General features: G+C 36.1%; 1 protein-coding gene across 2 annotated transcripts in view; it reads right to left on the bottom strand.

The window, feature by feature from the left end:
• The window catches only part of SLC9A9 (solute carrier family 9 member A9), a 719,922-nt gene that overhangs the window by 402,438 nt on the left and 299,423 nt on the right, over positions 1-18,061 (bottom strand). For both annotated transcript variants that reach the window (XM_067033615.1, XM_067033614.1), the window contains one exon: positions 14,309-14,424. In XM_067033615.1, coding sequence (XP_066889716.1) covers positions 14,309-14,424 — 116 coding nt within the window. The remainder of the gene's footprint in view (positions 1-14,308; positions 14,425-18,061) is intronic.

Genomic DNA, 18,061 nt, shown 5'->3' with positions numbered 1-18,061 from the left:
TCTGTCCTCTATATTTAAATGTTTTTTTCCCCAACAACTTAAGCAATTTAAAAATTGTTTTAAAGTAATTTTATATAGTCAAGTATGTCTATTGTTTATTTGTAGATTCCAGGTTTCCATTCTTTGTTAAGAAGAATTTCTTTGGGCTTCCATGGTGGCGCAGTGGTTGAGAATCCGCCTGCTCATGCAGGGAACACGGGTTCGTGCCCCGGTCCAGGAAGATGCCGCGTGCCGCGGAGCGGCTGGGCGGCTGACCCTGCGCGTCCGGAGCCTGTGCTCCGCAACGGGAGAGGCCACAAAAGTGAGAGGCCCGAAGAATTTCCTTATCTATAATCTGCAAATATAAATGTATAGATTTTATTGCAGGAGTTCTTTTACTTCATTTTTTCATTTACATTTTAATTCTTCTAGGTATATTTTTGTAAATGGTAGATAAGTATCCAATTTTAATGTCTTCTAAATGGATAGCCAGCCAATTTTACAAATATCATTTGTTAAATACACAGTCCTTTTCCCACTGAATTGAAATACCACCCCTCAAATTCCCATTTATACTGAGACTTGTTTCTAGATCCTCTATTCTTTTCCACTGGTCTCCCTATTCCTAGACCAATAATACCGTATTAATTTGAACCGCATACCCTGCATCAGCAGGCGGACTCTCAACCACTGTGCCACCAGGAAAGCCCTTAAGTGATTTCTAAAATCCCCTTCTGCAAAGTGGGAGGGAGATGCAAGAGAGAGGAGATATGGGGATATATGTATATGTGTAGCTGATTCACTTTGTTATAAAGCAGAAACTAACACACCATTGTAAAGCAATTATACTCCAATAAAGATGTTAAAAAAACAAATAAGTAAAAAAAAAAATTTAAAAATAAGTTAATTAATTTAAAAAATCCTACAATTTTATTATTTTAAATTACTCCTTATATCATCCAAAAGCAATTGCAGACATTGTCTTGATCCTTGGTCTAATAGAGAAGCTATAAAAAATTTTATGAGACAATTTGAGAAATTTAAATCTAGCAATATGTTTGATAACACTTAAAAGTATATTAATTTTCTATTGTTGTTGTAACAAATTATCACAAACTTTAAACAAAACAAATGGATTATCCTATAGTTCTGGAGGTCAGAAGTCTGACACGAGTCTCAATGGGATAAAGTCAAGGTGTCAGCAGGGCTGTACTCCTTTCTGGAAGCTCTATGAGGGAATTGGTTTCCTTGCCCTTTTCAGATTCTAGAGACCACCCTCCACATTCCTCGGTTAATAGCCCCTTTTCCTCCATCTTCAAAACCAGAAACATTTTATCTCCTTGTGTCTTTCTTCCATAGTCACATCTATTCCTGATCACTGCCAGAAAAGGTTCTCCAGCTTTTAGGCACCCATGTGATAAGATTGGGCCAACCTAGATAATTCAGGGTAATGTCCACACTGCAAGGTCTTTAATCACATCTGCAAAGCCCTTTTAGCAAAGTAAGGTAACATATTCACAGGTTCTGGAGATAAGGACATGGACGTCTGTGGAGGACCATTATTTTGCCTACCACATAAATTATTTTTAATATTTTAGTTATGATGATGGCATTGGGGCTATGTTTTTTTTTTTTTTTTTTTTTTTTTTTTTTTTTTTTTTTTTTTTTTTGCGGTACGCGGGCCTCTCAGTGTTGTGGCCTCTCCCGTTGCGGAGCACAGGCTCCGGACGCACAGGCTCAGCGGCCATGGCTCACGGGCTTAGCCGCTCCGCGGCACGTGGGATCTTCCCGGACCGGGGCACGAACCCGTGTCCCCTGCATCGGCAGGCGGACTCTCAACCACTGCGCCACCAGGGAAGCCCATAAATTATTTTTTAATATTTTAGTTATGATGATGGCATTGGGGCTATGTTTTAAGCCAGATGTTTAAAATGGACAGCCACTTTATTTGACCAAAGATCCAGATATTGTCTACTCATTCCTTTGAGATGATATAAGGATTGGTTTAAAATAATAACATAGGATTTTTTGCAGCAATAATAATTCTAGCTAATAATTTGAAAGAAATGACAAAATTAGAAAAGAATCACTATTTTGTCAATCTTAATGAAACTAATGGGTTCAGACAATAAGCATCAATGGATGAAGCTATTACATGAAAATTTCATGGGAAAATTCACAAGGAGGAATCAGGCTGTCACCACCTGAACCCAACTGATCACACTCAACATCACTAAAAGTCAACACCCGGAGAATGTGTAACTTCTGATATGACGCAACACGAGCTATACAGCATCCCCTATGCAGCATTTTTGCAAAACTGGTGAACCTGAATCTAATCAAGATTTTTTGAACTAACTTTCAAAATGGAAATACAGGAACAATTAAAGGACACCACCGGTAAGTGAACAGACAAATCTAGAATGTGGGACGTCCTATAGAGCTGACCGATTTCCTCAACAAGTCAATAGCATAAAAAGTGGTGGGGTAGAAGAGGGAAACACTGCTTTGGACTCAGAAAGAATGCAGAGATATAACACCTAAATGTCAAATGTGAAGCTTTTTTGGGTTCTGATTAAAGTAAAAGGCAAAAATCAGGGAAATTGAATGTGGACTGGGTATTGGATGATATCAATGGATTATGGGAAATTTTGCAGATTTGATAATGGCTCCATGGTTATGTAAGAATAATGATCATAATTATAGAGAGGCATACCAAAACACATGGGGAAAAATGGCAATGTCTGGGATTTGCTTTCACATATTATCTTCTACCTATGAAATATAAATATAAAAGTGTATTTGTGTTTTATCCAAAGCAAAATTGCCACATTATATATATTACACTCCCAACTGATGAACAAATGGAAGTGTCAAGGGAACATTCCACTAACCAAGTATGTAGATTTATGGGAGTCCATTTACTATTACCAGGAAAACAAGCAAAAATGTGCATCTTTCACTTGCTGATGGTAAAATAGCAGCCTCATCTTAATATAGCATAAAAACAACAAGTTAACAATTTTTTTAAATGTTATTTATTTTTATTTTTTTAACATCTTTATTGGAGTATAATTGCTTTACAATGGTGTGTTAGTTTCTGCTTTATAATGAAGTGAATCAGTTATACATATGTCTCCATACCTCTTCCCTCTTGAATCTCCCTCCCACCCTCCTTATCCCACCCCTCTAGGTGGTCACAAAGCACCGAGCTGATCTCCCTGTGCTATGCAGCTGCTTCCCACTAGTATCTATTTTACATTTGGTAGTGTATATATTATTTAACTCAATATTCAATTAATATTATTATTTCAAAATTCAGTCAGTACACAAATTATCAGTGAGATATTTTACTTTTTTTCACATTGTGTCTTTGAAATCTAGGGTGTATTTGATACATACAGCCCATCAGTTTTGACTAGCTACACTTCAATAGCTACGTGTGGCTCATAGCCACCACGTTGGACACAGCAATGCTCAAGTAAGTCCTATTTGAGGCTGCCTAAGTCAGGACAACCTAGATTGATTTTCTTGAGAGAAAATAGGACAAGTCTACAAAGTAAGAATTATTTTCTAGTTTTAAATACTGGACTAATACTTCTGGAGTTCAAAACAGAACAGCTGTATTTGAGTCTCAAAGTAGCTGCATCACATAAAATGAAGACATTTTAATCCAAATAGGAAACAGGGAAATTGATGACGTGAGAAAATGCACAGCCCACTGTGCATTTTCCTGAATGAATGGCTTCCTTGAGACCTTGGAAGAAATGTCAGTGCTGTAAATACCAGAATGAGTTTCTGGCATCTTCTGGGTGATTAATATTTAATGTATTATGCTGAGTTCTTCCTTTTCCTAAAGGAACCTCCTATTCTGGACATCTTTCAACCTGAGAATAAACCCCACACTGTTATAACTGCTTCTGCAAGTCTACAGTCTATGGCTTGGTGCTCTGTGGAAAGTGTTAAGCTACTGACCACTGATGAAAAGGGGGAAAGAAATATTGACTGCATGGTTGAACAAAAAGAAAGACACATTTTTGTTTTAGCTGAATATATCTTTTTTTTTGGAGGACAGAAACTAATATTTGCACTCAGCTATGTGCTAGGAGTTCTACCTTAATCTTGAGTCACTGTCCCTTCCTGGGGCCATGAGACTCCTTATCTCCAAGGGTGAGCTGGGATATTCAACTGCTTCACATTTCTCATTTGAGAAGAGATACCCTTTCAAGCTCCACACTTTGCTCTAGTAGTTCCCTCCACAAACTTATTAATTCATTAATTTAACAAGCATTTATTGAAAACCTACTGTTCTAGATACTAGAAATATGAGTGAAAAGACAGGAAAAAAACCCAGAAGAAATAGAAAACAAAAGCTCCTCCCTCAGAGGGACAAAGAACTAAGGAACAATAAGGAAATAAAATAAATAGTAGACCAATAGTGATTAGTGCTGTACAAGAATGTAAGTCAAGGAAAAAGTATGGGAAGCACAGTGATTTGGGGTGAACTGTGTTGGGGGGAAGAAGGGCGTGATTTTTGATAGGACGGTTAGGGAAGGTCTCATTGAGGTGACATTTGAGAAAAGACCTGAAGAAGGTGAGGATGGAGAAACAACAAATGCAAATGCCTGGAGGCAGCAGCAAGACTGGTGTGTTCCAGCTAACATCATACTCAATGGTGAAAAGCTTAAAGCCTTTCCTTTAAAATCAGGAATAAGACTAGGATGCATACCCTCACCACTTCTATTTAACACAGTATTGGAAGTCCTAGCCACAGCAACCAGACGAGAAAAATAAGTAAAAGGCATCCAAATTGGAAGGGAAGAAATGAAACTGTCACTATTTGCAGATGACATGATACTCTATACAGAAAATCCTAAAGTCTCCAAACAGTCTTCATGCATTATTAGAACTAATACATGAATTCAGTAAAGTTGCAGGATACAAGATTAATATACAGAAATCTGTTGCTCTTCTATACACTAATAATGAACTATCAGAAAGAGAAAGCAAGAAAACAATCCTGTTTAAAATCACATCAGAAAGAATAAAATACCTAGGAATAAATTAAACCAAGGAGGTGAAAAACCCATACTCTGAAAACTTTAAAACACTGATGAAGGAATTTGAAAATGACACAAGTAAATGGAAAGGTATCTCATGTTCTTAGAGGATTAGAATAATTAATATTGTTAAAATATCCATACTACTTAAAGCAATCTACAGATTTAATGCAATCCCTATTAAAATACCCATGACATATTTCACAGAACTAGAACAAATAATCCTAAAGTTTATATGGAACCACAAAGACCCAGAATTGCCAAAGCAATCTTGAGAAAAAAGAGCAAAGCTGGAGGTATCATACTCCAGCTTTCAGACTATACAAAGCGACAGTAATCAAAACAGTATGGTACTGGCACAAAAACAGACACATAGATCAATGGAACAGAATAGAGAGTCCAGAAATAAACCCATACACTTATGGTCAATCAATCTACGACAAAGGAGGCAATAGTATACAATGGAAAAAAGACAGTCTCTTCAGTAAGTGGTGCTGGGAAAACTGAACAGCTGCATGTAAAGCAATAAGATTAAACATTTCCTCACACCATATACAAAAATAAACTCAAAATGAATTAAAGACCTACATAAAAGACTGGAAAGCAGGAAACTTCTAGAAAAGAATATAGGCAGAACACTCTTTGACATAATTCTTAGCAATATTTTTTTGTATCTGTCTTCTAAGGTAAAACAAATAAAAGCAAAAATAAACAAATGGGACCTAATTAAACTTAAAAGCTTTTGCACAGCAAAGGTAAACATTGACAAAATGAAAAGACAACCTACTGAATGGGAGAAAATATTTGCAAATGATATGGCCAATAAGGGGTTAATATCCAAAATGTATAAATAGTTCATACAACTGAGTATCAAAAAGCAATCAACCAATTAAAAAATGGGCAGAAGACCTGAACAGACATTTTTTCAAAGAAGATGTACAGGTGGCCAATAGGCACATGAAAAAATGTTCAACGTTGCTAATCACCAGAGAAGTGCAAATCAAAACCACAATAAGATATCACCTCACACCTGTCAAAATGACTATCATCAAAAATTCTACAAATAACAAATGTTAGCAAGGATGTGGTGAAAAGGGAACTCTAGTACACTGCTGGTGGGATTGTAAATTGTTGCAGCTACTATGGACAACAGTATGGAAGATACCCCCAAAACTAAAAATAGAAGCATCACATGATCCAGCAATCCCACTGCTGGGTACATATCCAAAGAAAATGAAAACGCTAATTCCGAAAGATACATGTACTCCGATGTTCATAGCAGCATTATTTACAATAGCCAAGATATGGAAGCAACCTAAGTGTCCATCAACATACAAATGGATAAAGATGTGGTATATATACACAATGGAATATTGCTTGGCCATAAAAAAAGAATAAAATTCTGCCATTTGCAACAATGTGGATGGACCTAGAGGGTTTCATGCTTAGTGAAATGTCAGACAGAGGAAGACAAATACACTATGTTATCACTTATATGTGGACTCAAAATAAAACAGATGAATGTATATAACAAAACAGAAACAGACTCAGATATAGAGAACAAGCTAGTGTTTAACAGTGAGGAGAAAAGGGGGAGGGGCAAGATAGGGGTATGGTATTAAGAGATACAAACTAATACGTATAAAATAAATAAGAGAGTGGCAGGGACATATATACACTATCAAATGTAAATTAGATAGCTAGTGGGAAGCTGCCGCATAGCACAGGGAGATCACCTCTGTGCTTTGTGACCACCTAGAGGGGTGGGATAGGGAGGGTGGGAGAGAGGGTGACGCAAGAGGGAGGGGATATGGGAACATATGTATATGTATAACTGATTCACTTTGTTGTAAAGGAAAAACTAACACACTATTGTAAAACAGTTATACTCCAATAAAGATGTTTAAAAATAAATAAATAAAAAAATAAAATAAAATAAATAAGAAACAAGGATACATTGTACAGCACAGGGAAATATAACTGTTATTTTGTAATAACTTTAAGTGGAGTATATTAAAATATTGAATCACTATGTTGTACACCTGAAACTAATATTGTAAATTGACTATACCTGAATAATAATAATAAAAAAAAGACTGGTGTATTTAAGGAATAGCACATGGGTACAGTGGGATTCCCAAGTATCTTTACATACCTTAAAGACCTCTCTATGTCACTCACTCCATATAAAGGGACATTTCAGTCTTAAGAGTAAAAATCGTTATCTTGGATAATCTAAATATACCAAACTGGGACACAAGTCAGTGATGAAAGAGACAGGAGGATAGTATGAGGTCGGAGAGACTCCTAATGGGAGTCTTTGGCCATTTGTAAAAAGAGGGATATTAACTATAGCATCTATTTCCAGTTGTTGGGTCTCTTACTCTATTACCATTTTGTTGATTGTTTCTCTTCCCTCCCCCATCCTCCTATTTCTCCTTGTCTAAACACACCTGAAGATGAGCTGGTTCATCGATCAAGCCCTGCAAGTACTTCTCTCTTCCCGTACCCTGCAGTTTATCATACACGGTCTCTTCGGGGGCTCTGACTTTAGTTATCCACTCTTCTGTTAAGGGATGCTGATGACGTTTACATCACCAGCAAGATCTTCATCAGTGAGGAAAGGAGGAAATTAAATCAATCAAACAATATCGAAATCACCCTAACTGGAGGTAAACTGAAAATTGGCTGAAGAGAGTCTGAAACATGCAGGAAGAATGAGATTTAAGTCTAAATATGTAACTGTAAAAGAAAAATATGAATAGTTAATAATACCTCGCTAAGATTTAGCTAAGGCTAAATGGGAAAGAATTAATTTAAAGAAGGCCAAGAAAAATCAGACCTGGAGAGCATAGGTTCTCTTTCATAAATTAGTGAGTCACAGTAATTTAGGCAATAAATGAATAATTGTAGGGTAAGATTAACTAGGTGTTTAAAGGTTGTTGAAGATCTTAAATTGCACCAATTTAGCAGAGAGTAGGTTCAGCGTGTTTTAATATAACAATTAGCTCCCAGAAGAAAAGGGAGCTTAAGCATTCCTGTTCGTGTGTGGGTCTCTGCTATGTGAGATCTTCTCTAACATTTGCTGGGTTGGCGTTAGAACCCCCAAATGTCTGGGTGGAGGGCTTTGGGTTCACTTTTAACTACTTTAAAACAAAAACTTGTTTCAAAAAAACCAACAAAAAACAGTCTCACAGAAATAAGTGCCAAATGTTAGAGCTGTAAAGGGCTCTAGTCGAAACTTTTCATTTTACAGATGAAAAGTCAGTTTCTTCATCTGTAAAATGAAGGGGTTGGAAAAGATGAGATCGAGTATCTTCCACTTTCAATAACCCATAAAATCTAGAGAGGCTAAGTGGTGCCCAAAGTCATAGAGCTGGTCTGTGCCAGACTTGGAAAGTGGACTTGGTTTCCAGGATTCTCGTTATGGCTGTGAGTCAATTCTGTATTTCAAAAAATTCAGTCAGCTCAGTTGTTTGATACAATGCAGATAAATAACCATCTTAGTGAGCTAGATTTTTCTTTTTTCTATTTCAATCAGTTTTCCTGTGTCATGTAAACATAACCTCAGGAATATCACTAGTCACAGAAGCAGCAAAGCTTGAACACAACACACTTGGAGCTGGCTGAATCACCCCATAAAATACAACTTGGCGGGCTTCCCTGGTGGCGCAGTGGTTGAGAGTCCGCCTGCCGATGCAGGAGACACGGGTTCGTGCCCTGGTCCGGGAAGATCCCACATGCCGCGGAGCAACTAAGCCCGTGAGCCATGGCCGCTAGGCCTGCGCGTCCGGAGCCTGTGCTCCGCAATGGGAGAGGCCACAACAGTGAGAGGCCCGCATACCGAAAAAAAAAAAAAAAAAAAAAAAAAAAAAAAAAAAAAATACAACTTGGCCATTAGGCTTGGGACCAAGAAACAATGGATGCAATGCTTTTCAAAATGCACATTTGTGCACAGGTGACCTAAAATGGGACCTGACCATGAAAAGCAAAGTATCCATATATGGCAGACGAGAATAACCTGAACTAACTAGAAATCACTGATGGATTGAAAATAATTTACTTGAGGCCCCATTTCCGTGGATGCCAAGGGACTTCTGCATTTCCCTGGGGTTGGGGGATGGTAGCGTGAAATGTTCCAGCAATGACTTAGTGACCAGGTCTTCTCTAGGCCTGGAGGTGGAATGGTCTTTCCCTGTACACCACTCCGGGACTCTGATCTTCTAACTGACACCATGGGTTCTAAATCTGAGACATGCTTTCATTTCATCCTCTTCCAGGAAGCAGGTCAACATCATACATTAAAAAATGCTTTTCCCTCCCCCATCCCATAGCAAAATAAAACAGACAAAAATGTGCAAAAAATATTTGTAACTTATATTACAGACAAAGGGTTAATATCCCTAGGATATTAAGGTCTTCTAAAGCATGAAAAATAAAAGACCAACAACCCTACTGGAAAAGGGCATCTTATAAACATTTGCTTTTCAGAAAAAAAAAATGCATATGTTCCCTAAACGTATGAACAAATGTTCAACCTTACTCATATTAAGAGAAATATTAAGTCAAGCCACAGAGAGATACAAATCCTCACTTATTGTATGGGCAAAAACCCAAAATTGTAACAGAATTCTGCATTGGCAAGGCTGTACAGAACAGATACTGCCATACATTGCTGGTGTGAATGCAAAATGGTACAAACTTTATGGGGAGGAATTTGGCATCTAGGAAATTACAAATACCTTTTAACCTGTTTCTACGAATCTATCCCAAAGAAACAGGAGCAAAATGTGGAAAGCTATTAATTTTAAAGTTATTAACTGTAACACCATTAATAATTGCAAAAGACAGAAAAGAACCCAAATGTCCATTAACAGGCAACTGGTTGCATAAACTATGGAGTACTCTGCAGCTATAAAAGAAAATGAGAAAACTCTTTATATGTTGCTATGGATTACTCGTCAAAATACTGTTAATTAAAGAAGAGCAAGGTGATGAACCATGTGTGCTGTAGTATATAGTCCAGCGTGTTCATGTTTGTTTGCTTAGAGTTAAAAATAGAAGCATACCAAATGTAAGGCCAGACACTATAAAACTCTTGGAGGAAAACATAGGCAGAACACTCTATGACATAAATCACAGCAAGATCCTTTTTGACCCACCTCCTAGAGAAATGGAAATAAAAACAAAAATAAACAAATGGGACCTAATGAAACTTAAAAGCTTTTGCACAGCAAAGGAAACCATAAACAAACAAAAAGACAACCCTCAGAATGGGAGAAAATATTTGCAAACAAAGCAACTGACAAAGGATTAATCTCCAAAATATACAAGCAGCTCATGCAGCTCAATATGAAAAAAAACCAAACAACCCAATCCAAAATGGGCAGAAGACCTAAATAGATTTTTCTCCAAAGAAGATATACAGGTTGCCAATAAACACATGAAAGGATGCTCAACATCACTAATTATTAGAGAAATGCAAATCAAAACTACAACGAGGTATCACCTCACACCAGTCAGAATGGCCATCATCAAAAACTCTAGAAACAATACATGCTGGAAAGGGAGCCCTTTTGCACTATTGGTGGGAATGTAAATTGATACAGCCATTATGGAGAACAGTATGGAGGTTCCTTAAAAAATTAAAAATAGAACTGCCATACGACCCAGCAATCCCACTACTGGGCATATACACTGAGAAAACCATAATTCAAAAAGAGTCATGTACCACAAGGTTCATGGCAGCACTATTTACAACAGCCAGGATGTGGAAGCAACCTAAGTGTATATCGACAGGTGAATGGATAAGAAGATGTGGCACATATATACAATGGATTATTACTCAGCCATACAAAGAAGCAAAATTGAGTTATTTGTAGTGAGGTGGATGGACCTAGAGTCTGTCATACAGAGTGAAGTAAATCAGAAAGAGAAAAACAAATACCACGTGCTAACACACATATGTATGGAGTCTAAAAAAAAAAAAAAAGTTCTGATGAACCTAGGGGCAGGACAAGAATAAAGATGCAACGTAGACAATGGACTTGAGGACACGGGGAGGGGGAAGGGTAAGTTGGGACAAAGTGAGAGAGTGGCACTGACATACATATACTACCAAATGTAAAATAGACAGCTAGTGCGAAGCAGCCGCATAGCACAGGGAGGTCAGCTTCTTGCTTTGTGACCACCTAGAGGGGTGAGATAGGGAGGGTGGGAGTCAGACGCAAGAGGGAAGGGATATGGGGATATATGTATATGTATAGCTGATTAACTTTGTTATACAGCAGAAACTAACACAACATTGTAAAGCAATTATACTCCAATAAAGATATTAAAAAAATAAAAATAGAAGTGTAAACTAAAAGCCAATCCAAATGGTTGAAAAATTAGGATAGAGAGGACAGGTCTAGAAGCTAGATTTCTCTTCTTTTGTCCTATGGTTTTCATTTTGGAATTCTGAAGATATTTAATCTAATTTTAAAACAAAAATTAAAAGCAAAATGAAACAAATGAACATTATTGTATAATTGACTTTTGCTTACCCACACAGAGAATTATTTCAAGAGCTCTTAAAACAGAGTAATTTTTAACTGTTCATCCTAGTGGCATACACACAAAGGTTAAAAAGAACCACAATGTAATCTAAGCAGTTTTCAATAATCATATTTTTAGTAATAATATGTGTATTGTAAATTTGAAAATATACATTTAAAGGAAGTAAGAAATTATATTAATGTAATAGAAAGAAGAAAAGTAGGCAGAAGAAAAATTTAAATGCAAAATAAATTCAAGGAAGTTAAGTTAAATTTCTATAATCCTAAATTGGAAGTAACAATATTAATATGAATTTGTGATATTATTTCTCCTTCAAAACAAATAAAAATATGTAGAAACAATGACCAGTACAATAGTAATGAAAACACCCAGTACCCACATTTTCTTCTATAAATAAATTTCCCTCTTAGAAAGAACCAAGTCTTCTTAGAGAAATGTCTGGTTCTAAGTCAGGGTACAGGAAACATACAAAATAAGGTTGGAACATCTAGTCCTAATCCAAAACAAGAAATCTATGAAAGACTATTGGGTTTGTGGCAAAAGGATATAGGAGAAACTTAAAGAGGCTCCCAGTTGTCAAGGATAGAATATTTTGTTCAAAAAGTATAATTATAATAGTAGATTGAAACATATCAACTATGTTTAAATCTATGTGTTGATATGATACTTAAAAAAAGCCCCAAACCACCTCCTTGATCATATGTGGAAGATGATAAACAATTCATTATTCTGAAAATTTGAACATTAGTAAATAAACAAAAAGAATAAATAATTTATCCTGAATTTTTGTTCAAATAATTCTCACAGGGTACTCAAAAAGTTGATCTGGAAAACTGCTTCTATCAGGAGAGTACCAGCTAATACATGCAAAATGTAGGATAGAATTAGCATACCACTAGTTTGTAACCCCTAACAAATTCTAGACTAAGCCTAACCATCAACAGGTACTAAAGCCATTAGCTAAAATGGGGAAGTCTAACATTAAGAGCTTCTCAAACTTTACTGTGCATATAAACCACTTGGGGATATTAAATTCTAGAATCTGATTCAGTAGTTCTGGAGTTGAGCCTGAGATTCTGCATTTAAAACAAGCTACCACATGGTGCCAATACTGCTGGTCAGAGGGCCATTCTAAGAAAGAGAAGAGCAGCCCCTAGTATACGGGAGCTGGCCTGCTACTATCAGCTGTGCTGTGCTGTTCTCTTGTTGAGTGTAGACAATTTCACAGAAAACATCAGACAAGTTTACTCTGTGACCATGATGGATCGAGACAAAAACACGCCTACTGTGTGTAATCACATCTAAACACAAAAAATGAACACTGTCCAAACCACAACATCCCTATCTTGGCTATTATAAGTGGCGCTGCTTCTTTACAAATTGTAGCCTTAGGCTCTATTCAGTCTTTCCTCCTGCTGGATAAGACTTACTAAAATGCCCAATCACTCATGCTTTTTGACAGCATCTACTCCAGAGCAAAGCCCCAATTCCTTAAGCCTTCCCTAAAATCACCAAGCATAAGCCCAATCCTATAACAAGTCCTTTCGAACACTCTCTGAGATGTCCCATGGTTCCTCTGGTGAGCTTTCTCTTCATTACAACATGCAATAAACACATCTTGCTCAACTACAGGTGTGTTCTGGTGGTCTTTGCTGGAGTAGCAAATCCAGTAGTGTGATGGATCAGGCTGACAGGTGAGTCACTAAACAGTATGTGCTTCCTGATGTGATGCTATAGAGATTCATAGCAAGCAAGTAATCTTGCCAAAAAAGATGAACGCTGATCTGATTAAACCTCTAGATTTAACCATTAGTTTACAAGAACAGAAGCTAAAGGAACATTTTAAGCAACCATATTTAATTCAACCACGAGACAATCTGCCTTTTTTTCCAACAAATAAGTGACAAGAAAAATAGAAGATGGAAGGGGAACATATAGATTAAAAGAAACTCAATAGTCATATCCATCAATTCTAACGTGTAGACCTTATTTGGGTCCTAATTTGTACAAACTACTACACAAACTAATAATGATTATGACAAAAAGACAATTGGGGCTATTTGAACAGAGGCTAGCTCTTTGATAATATTAAAAAAGAATATTAATATTTTTAGGTTTCATAATGACAATGGTCATTTTATAAAACATTTACAAATAAAATGATATGCTGTCTAGGATTTGCTTTAACATAATTCAGTCATAGTGAGAAGGAGTGTAGAAGGGTATACATAAAATCATTGGCCATATTTGATAATCATCATAATTTGATAATTTTAAGGGTATATGACAATTCTTTTTATTATTCTCCCTACGTTTAACATGTTTAAAATGTTACATAGTAAACAATTTTAAAAATTATTTTTTACCATTTAATTCAATAGAGCATGTTTGAAAGAAGAAAGTTAAATAGAGAGAAATTAAGGACCACAGCTCAAAATGGCTACATATTCTACAGAAATAAACAGTAATAATTTTAGAGTCTTTCCCATTACTGAAATTGCTTTCAGAACTATTTTTTGAGAGGTGTTAGAATATTCACCTGTTTCTTTTCTTTTTTTTTTTTGTTTTGTAACCACTAACAGATAAGTCAACTGCAAGTGAAAAGGAGTAAGGAATATTATTATGTAGACTCGGGTGATGGTCATTAGAGAAAAATTCAATTTAAAGGTTTGACTCTTAGAAAGAAGGAAACATATCATTTGGGCAATTACCTGGATCTGTAGCAGACATCAGTGAACCAAAAAACAAACAGTCAGTGAAATGAAAGTCTCCATTTTTCAGCTGGTCAGCATATACCATAGCCTTCACAAAGCCATACATAATTAACCTGTTGAAGAGAAAAATATGATCTTCAAACATCAACTTGAATCCTGTGTAAACCCCTGTCATCATAGGTGACATTCTAACGGGCTTCCTGAATGAGCATGATGCACAAATTACCACTATTCTGCCTGTTTGTAGCCATGCTAGTTAGTTAGTTCTCAGAACACTGTACCAAACATCACAATTTACTCACCTGGCAAAAGGTAAAAGTACATTTTATAATGTACTTCAGTGAAAACAAACCTCAAGGATATAAAAAATTATGTGTGAAATATGGCATAGCAAATCATACCCACAAATATAGTGGCTGGGTTGACATCTTTAAATGGATTGCTTTTCAGTTTTACTGTTTTGTCTGCTAGGGTGTCTGAAAAGTGTTCAAATTTCAAGTCTGTCACTGTGATGAGAAGGATACTGGCCACTCACAGGGCACTCAGTCAACCTGTTACTTTACAATAGATGAGTCTCTACTACTGGTGGTGTCAGGACACTTCCACACCAGGTAGAGAATCACTGTTGGGCTTAGAGCGCCTGTAACTTCAACACACAGTTGAAAATGAATCTTGAAATGGTTACATTTTGATCTTGCAAAGAAAGCCATTCATTTCATGAGATTATGTTTACCAAACCCGTGGAATGCAAATTATCTGTTTTGGTCATCATTTGCCACCCTACAGCTTTTAAATTGTATTTAATTATTTAATTGACTGATTTTTCTAAATCCTAGTGGAGGAAACACAAAAAGTGGTGAACTGGACCACGGTAGAATCACTAAAAGTGACTGTAAGAGTCCTTAGAAACCACTGACTCTCAGACCAATAGACTGTTGCTTAGATATTCACACGTATTTAAGTTACTTTCTCGAAAAATGTTCTAGGGTTGTGAGCATGACTCAAAAGACTAGAAATCAGATATTGGAAATTTTAATGACAACAAGAATGTGGATATTTCAAATTCTCTTATGAAAAATTTCTCTATGAGAGAATATTTCAGACACACCTGCATTTAAATCCAGTTTCTACCACTTACTAGTTATGTGATTTTAGGGCATTACTAAAACCTTCTGAGGTAGGGATAACAATTATGGTTAGTCTACAGAGCTGTTTCAAGGATTATCTGAGGTAATATAAATTTGAGTTTTGACACATAGTAAATTCTCAATGAGATTATTACTGCTAATAGTAATTATCAAAATAGGTCATATTCACTTTCTATATCTATTTCTTCACATGTTTTAACTCATTTCACCCACACATTGATCCTACAAGGTAGGTACTATTTGCATTTTACAGATGAGAAAACTGAACACTGTGTGATCAAGTAACTTGCTCAAGGTGACACAGCTATTAAATTGTGGAACCCAGACTTGAACTGAGGAATCTGACTCCAGATCCCGGGCTTTTAATTCCTACATCATATCGCCTACGTGAACAGTTCTATATTGTACATTATATGTTACCTCATACAATATACTCTTAACTAGTCCATAAGGTGGTTGTTCTGTGTAGGACAAAGGCACAGCAAGGGAGTATCCCTAAGAACTTGGAAATACTACTACCCATGAGTTGAACTATTAAGACAACAAACATGGGTTCGAGCAGAGACCCAATATTGCTGTGAAGTGTGTGGATTCTAGCAGGGGAGGCTGAATCTTAACTAGGCTGCAAGTGTTAACATATCTGAGAAAGCCTGTGTCATGCGACACAGTAGTGGTTTCTGGGAAGAGGCCTCAATCATGGTGGCTCACCTACACTTATCTTGGGGAGGGCATTCTGCTGGTTACCAGGGTGGGCAGCCTCTGGACAGGTTAAGAGTAGAGTCATTCAGCTTGTTTATTCAATAGATAATTATTACTGAACCCCTACGATTGTCAGGCTCTGTGCTAGGTGTTTAGAAATACATCAGTGAACAAGACAAAGATCCCTGTCCTTATGGAGCATGTCTTTTATAGCAAGGCAGATGGCAATAAATATAATCATAGATCTTAATTATATATGTTATCCACATCACCCTCTGAATTAGAATCTGCGTGTCTGATGAACACTGAGACTTTCTGGACAGTCCCAACATTACCAGGGAAATGCTCTCCAATAGTTATCCCTTCAGTCTCACCTGGTGTTAACCTGACTTCACCACAGTTCTTTCTCATTTGAGCTACACTTCCAATATGGAGCATGGACAGGCTCTGGAATCAGTATCAACTTTATGACCTATGACTATATTTCTGAATTCTATACCCATTAGTTAATTTTACAAGTTAGGAATCTGAGCCTCAGAATTAAAACGACTTGCCCCATATTGCCCTACAGAAGCCATTAGATTGGGTAAGATAAAAAATATATATGCATGCATATATATTACCCAGGCTTGGGAAGATTACTTGGAAACTAGAAGCCTCATATACTATTGATGAAAATAAAATTATAAAGTCTTTATAAAAGCCAATTTGACAATTTATTTTTAAGTATTAAATTTTTTATATTCTGTAGCTTATTAAATGATTTTCTATGAATTTTTGCCAAAACATTAATCTGAATACACACCAGAAGGTATTTAGATTATTTCAGAGTATTATTATTCACGAGTGAAAAATTCAAAGCAATCTAAATGTCCAGTGAATAAATTACAGAACACACATATAATGAACTAATATGCAATGATTAATACTATATATAAGAGTGTATATTAGGCATAGAAAAGTAAATTGATAAAGCAAGTTATAAAGTGGTAATCTATAATAATTTCTAATTTTATAAAAATTGAATATATTTAAGCACACATATAAACAGAAAAAGGTCAGAAGCATATAGTTTGGGATGTTAATAGTGGTTATAAAATGACATGTGACTATTGGCTTTTTTCCTATTCTGCATTTTTCAGTTCTTTCTAAATAACAGTCATAATAAAAAAATAACAATGTACATTAGTGAGTGCTATTATGTGACATGACATTCATTACGTCATTTAATCTTCATAATACTTGAGTTAGGTACTATAATTATTCCTTTTTACAAAGGTGAAAATTAGGATTCAGAGAGGTTAAGTAAGTTGCCTAAGGTCACAGAAGTTAGCTTGTGACAGAGCTGGATTATGAATCCAGGCAGTTGGATGCCAAAACCTGCAGACACAACCACCATTCTATAAAGATTCGGAATTGTTTTGAAATCAAGAGAAACACATGTGCATGTACACACACACACACACACACACACACACACACACACATGCACACATGCACACACATATACACATACCCCTATACACACAGTTTGTTTCTTTAAAAAAAGAAAGTAAATGATTTGTTTACTCCAAATCAACCCCTGGATGCAAAATAACTAGAATTTCAATATCTTCCTTGAGATAATACCTTAAAAAGCAAGAAAAACAGAAAAAGCCCAGTGCAGTATGAGCTCAGTATGATCATTTTGTTATTGTTACCAATAACAATGGTCACTGTCACTGATAATTATAATGTCAATAATTAGTGTGTACCTATTATGTGCCAGGCACTTTAAAAAAAATAAACAGCTATTGTTATTGTTGCTACATTATTATAACTAACTATGTTAACTGGGAGGATAAAAAAAGAACCCATTAGCAACCACCACATTCTCACAGGGTGGTATGTTCTATCAGCACTT

Source organism: Kogia breviceps, chromosome 5 (assembly GCF_026419965.1).
Source record: "Kogia breviceps isolate mKogBre1 chromosome 5, mKogBre1 haplotype 1, whole genome shotgun sequence".
Taxonomy (NCBI): Eukaryota; Metazoa; Chordata; class Mammalia; order Artiodactyla; family Physeteridae; genus Kogia; species Kogia breviceps.
The sequence above is the reverse complement of the archived record's forward strand: the minus strand, read 5'-3'. Positions and strand labels throughout refer to the sequence as shown.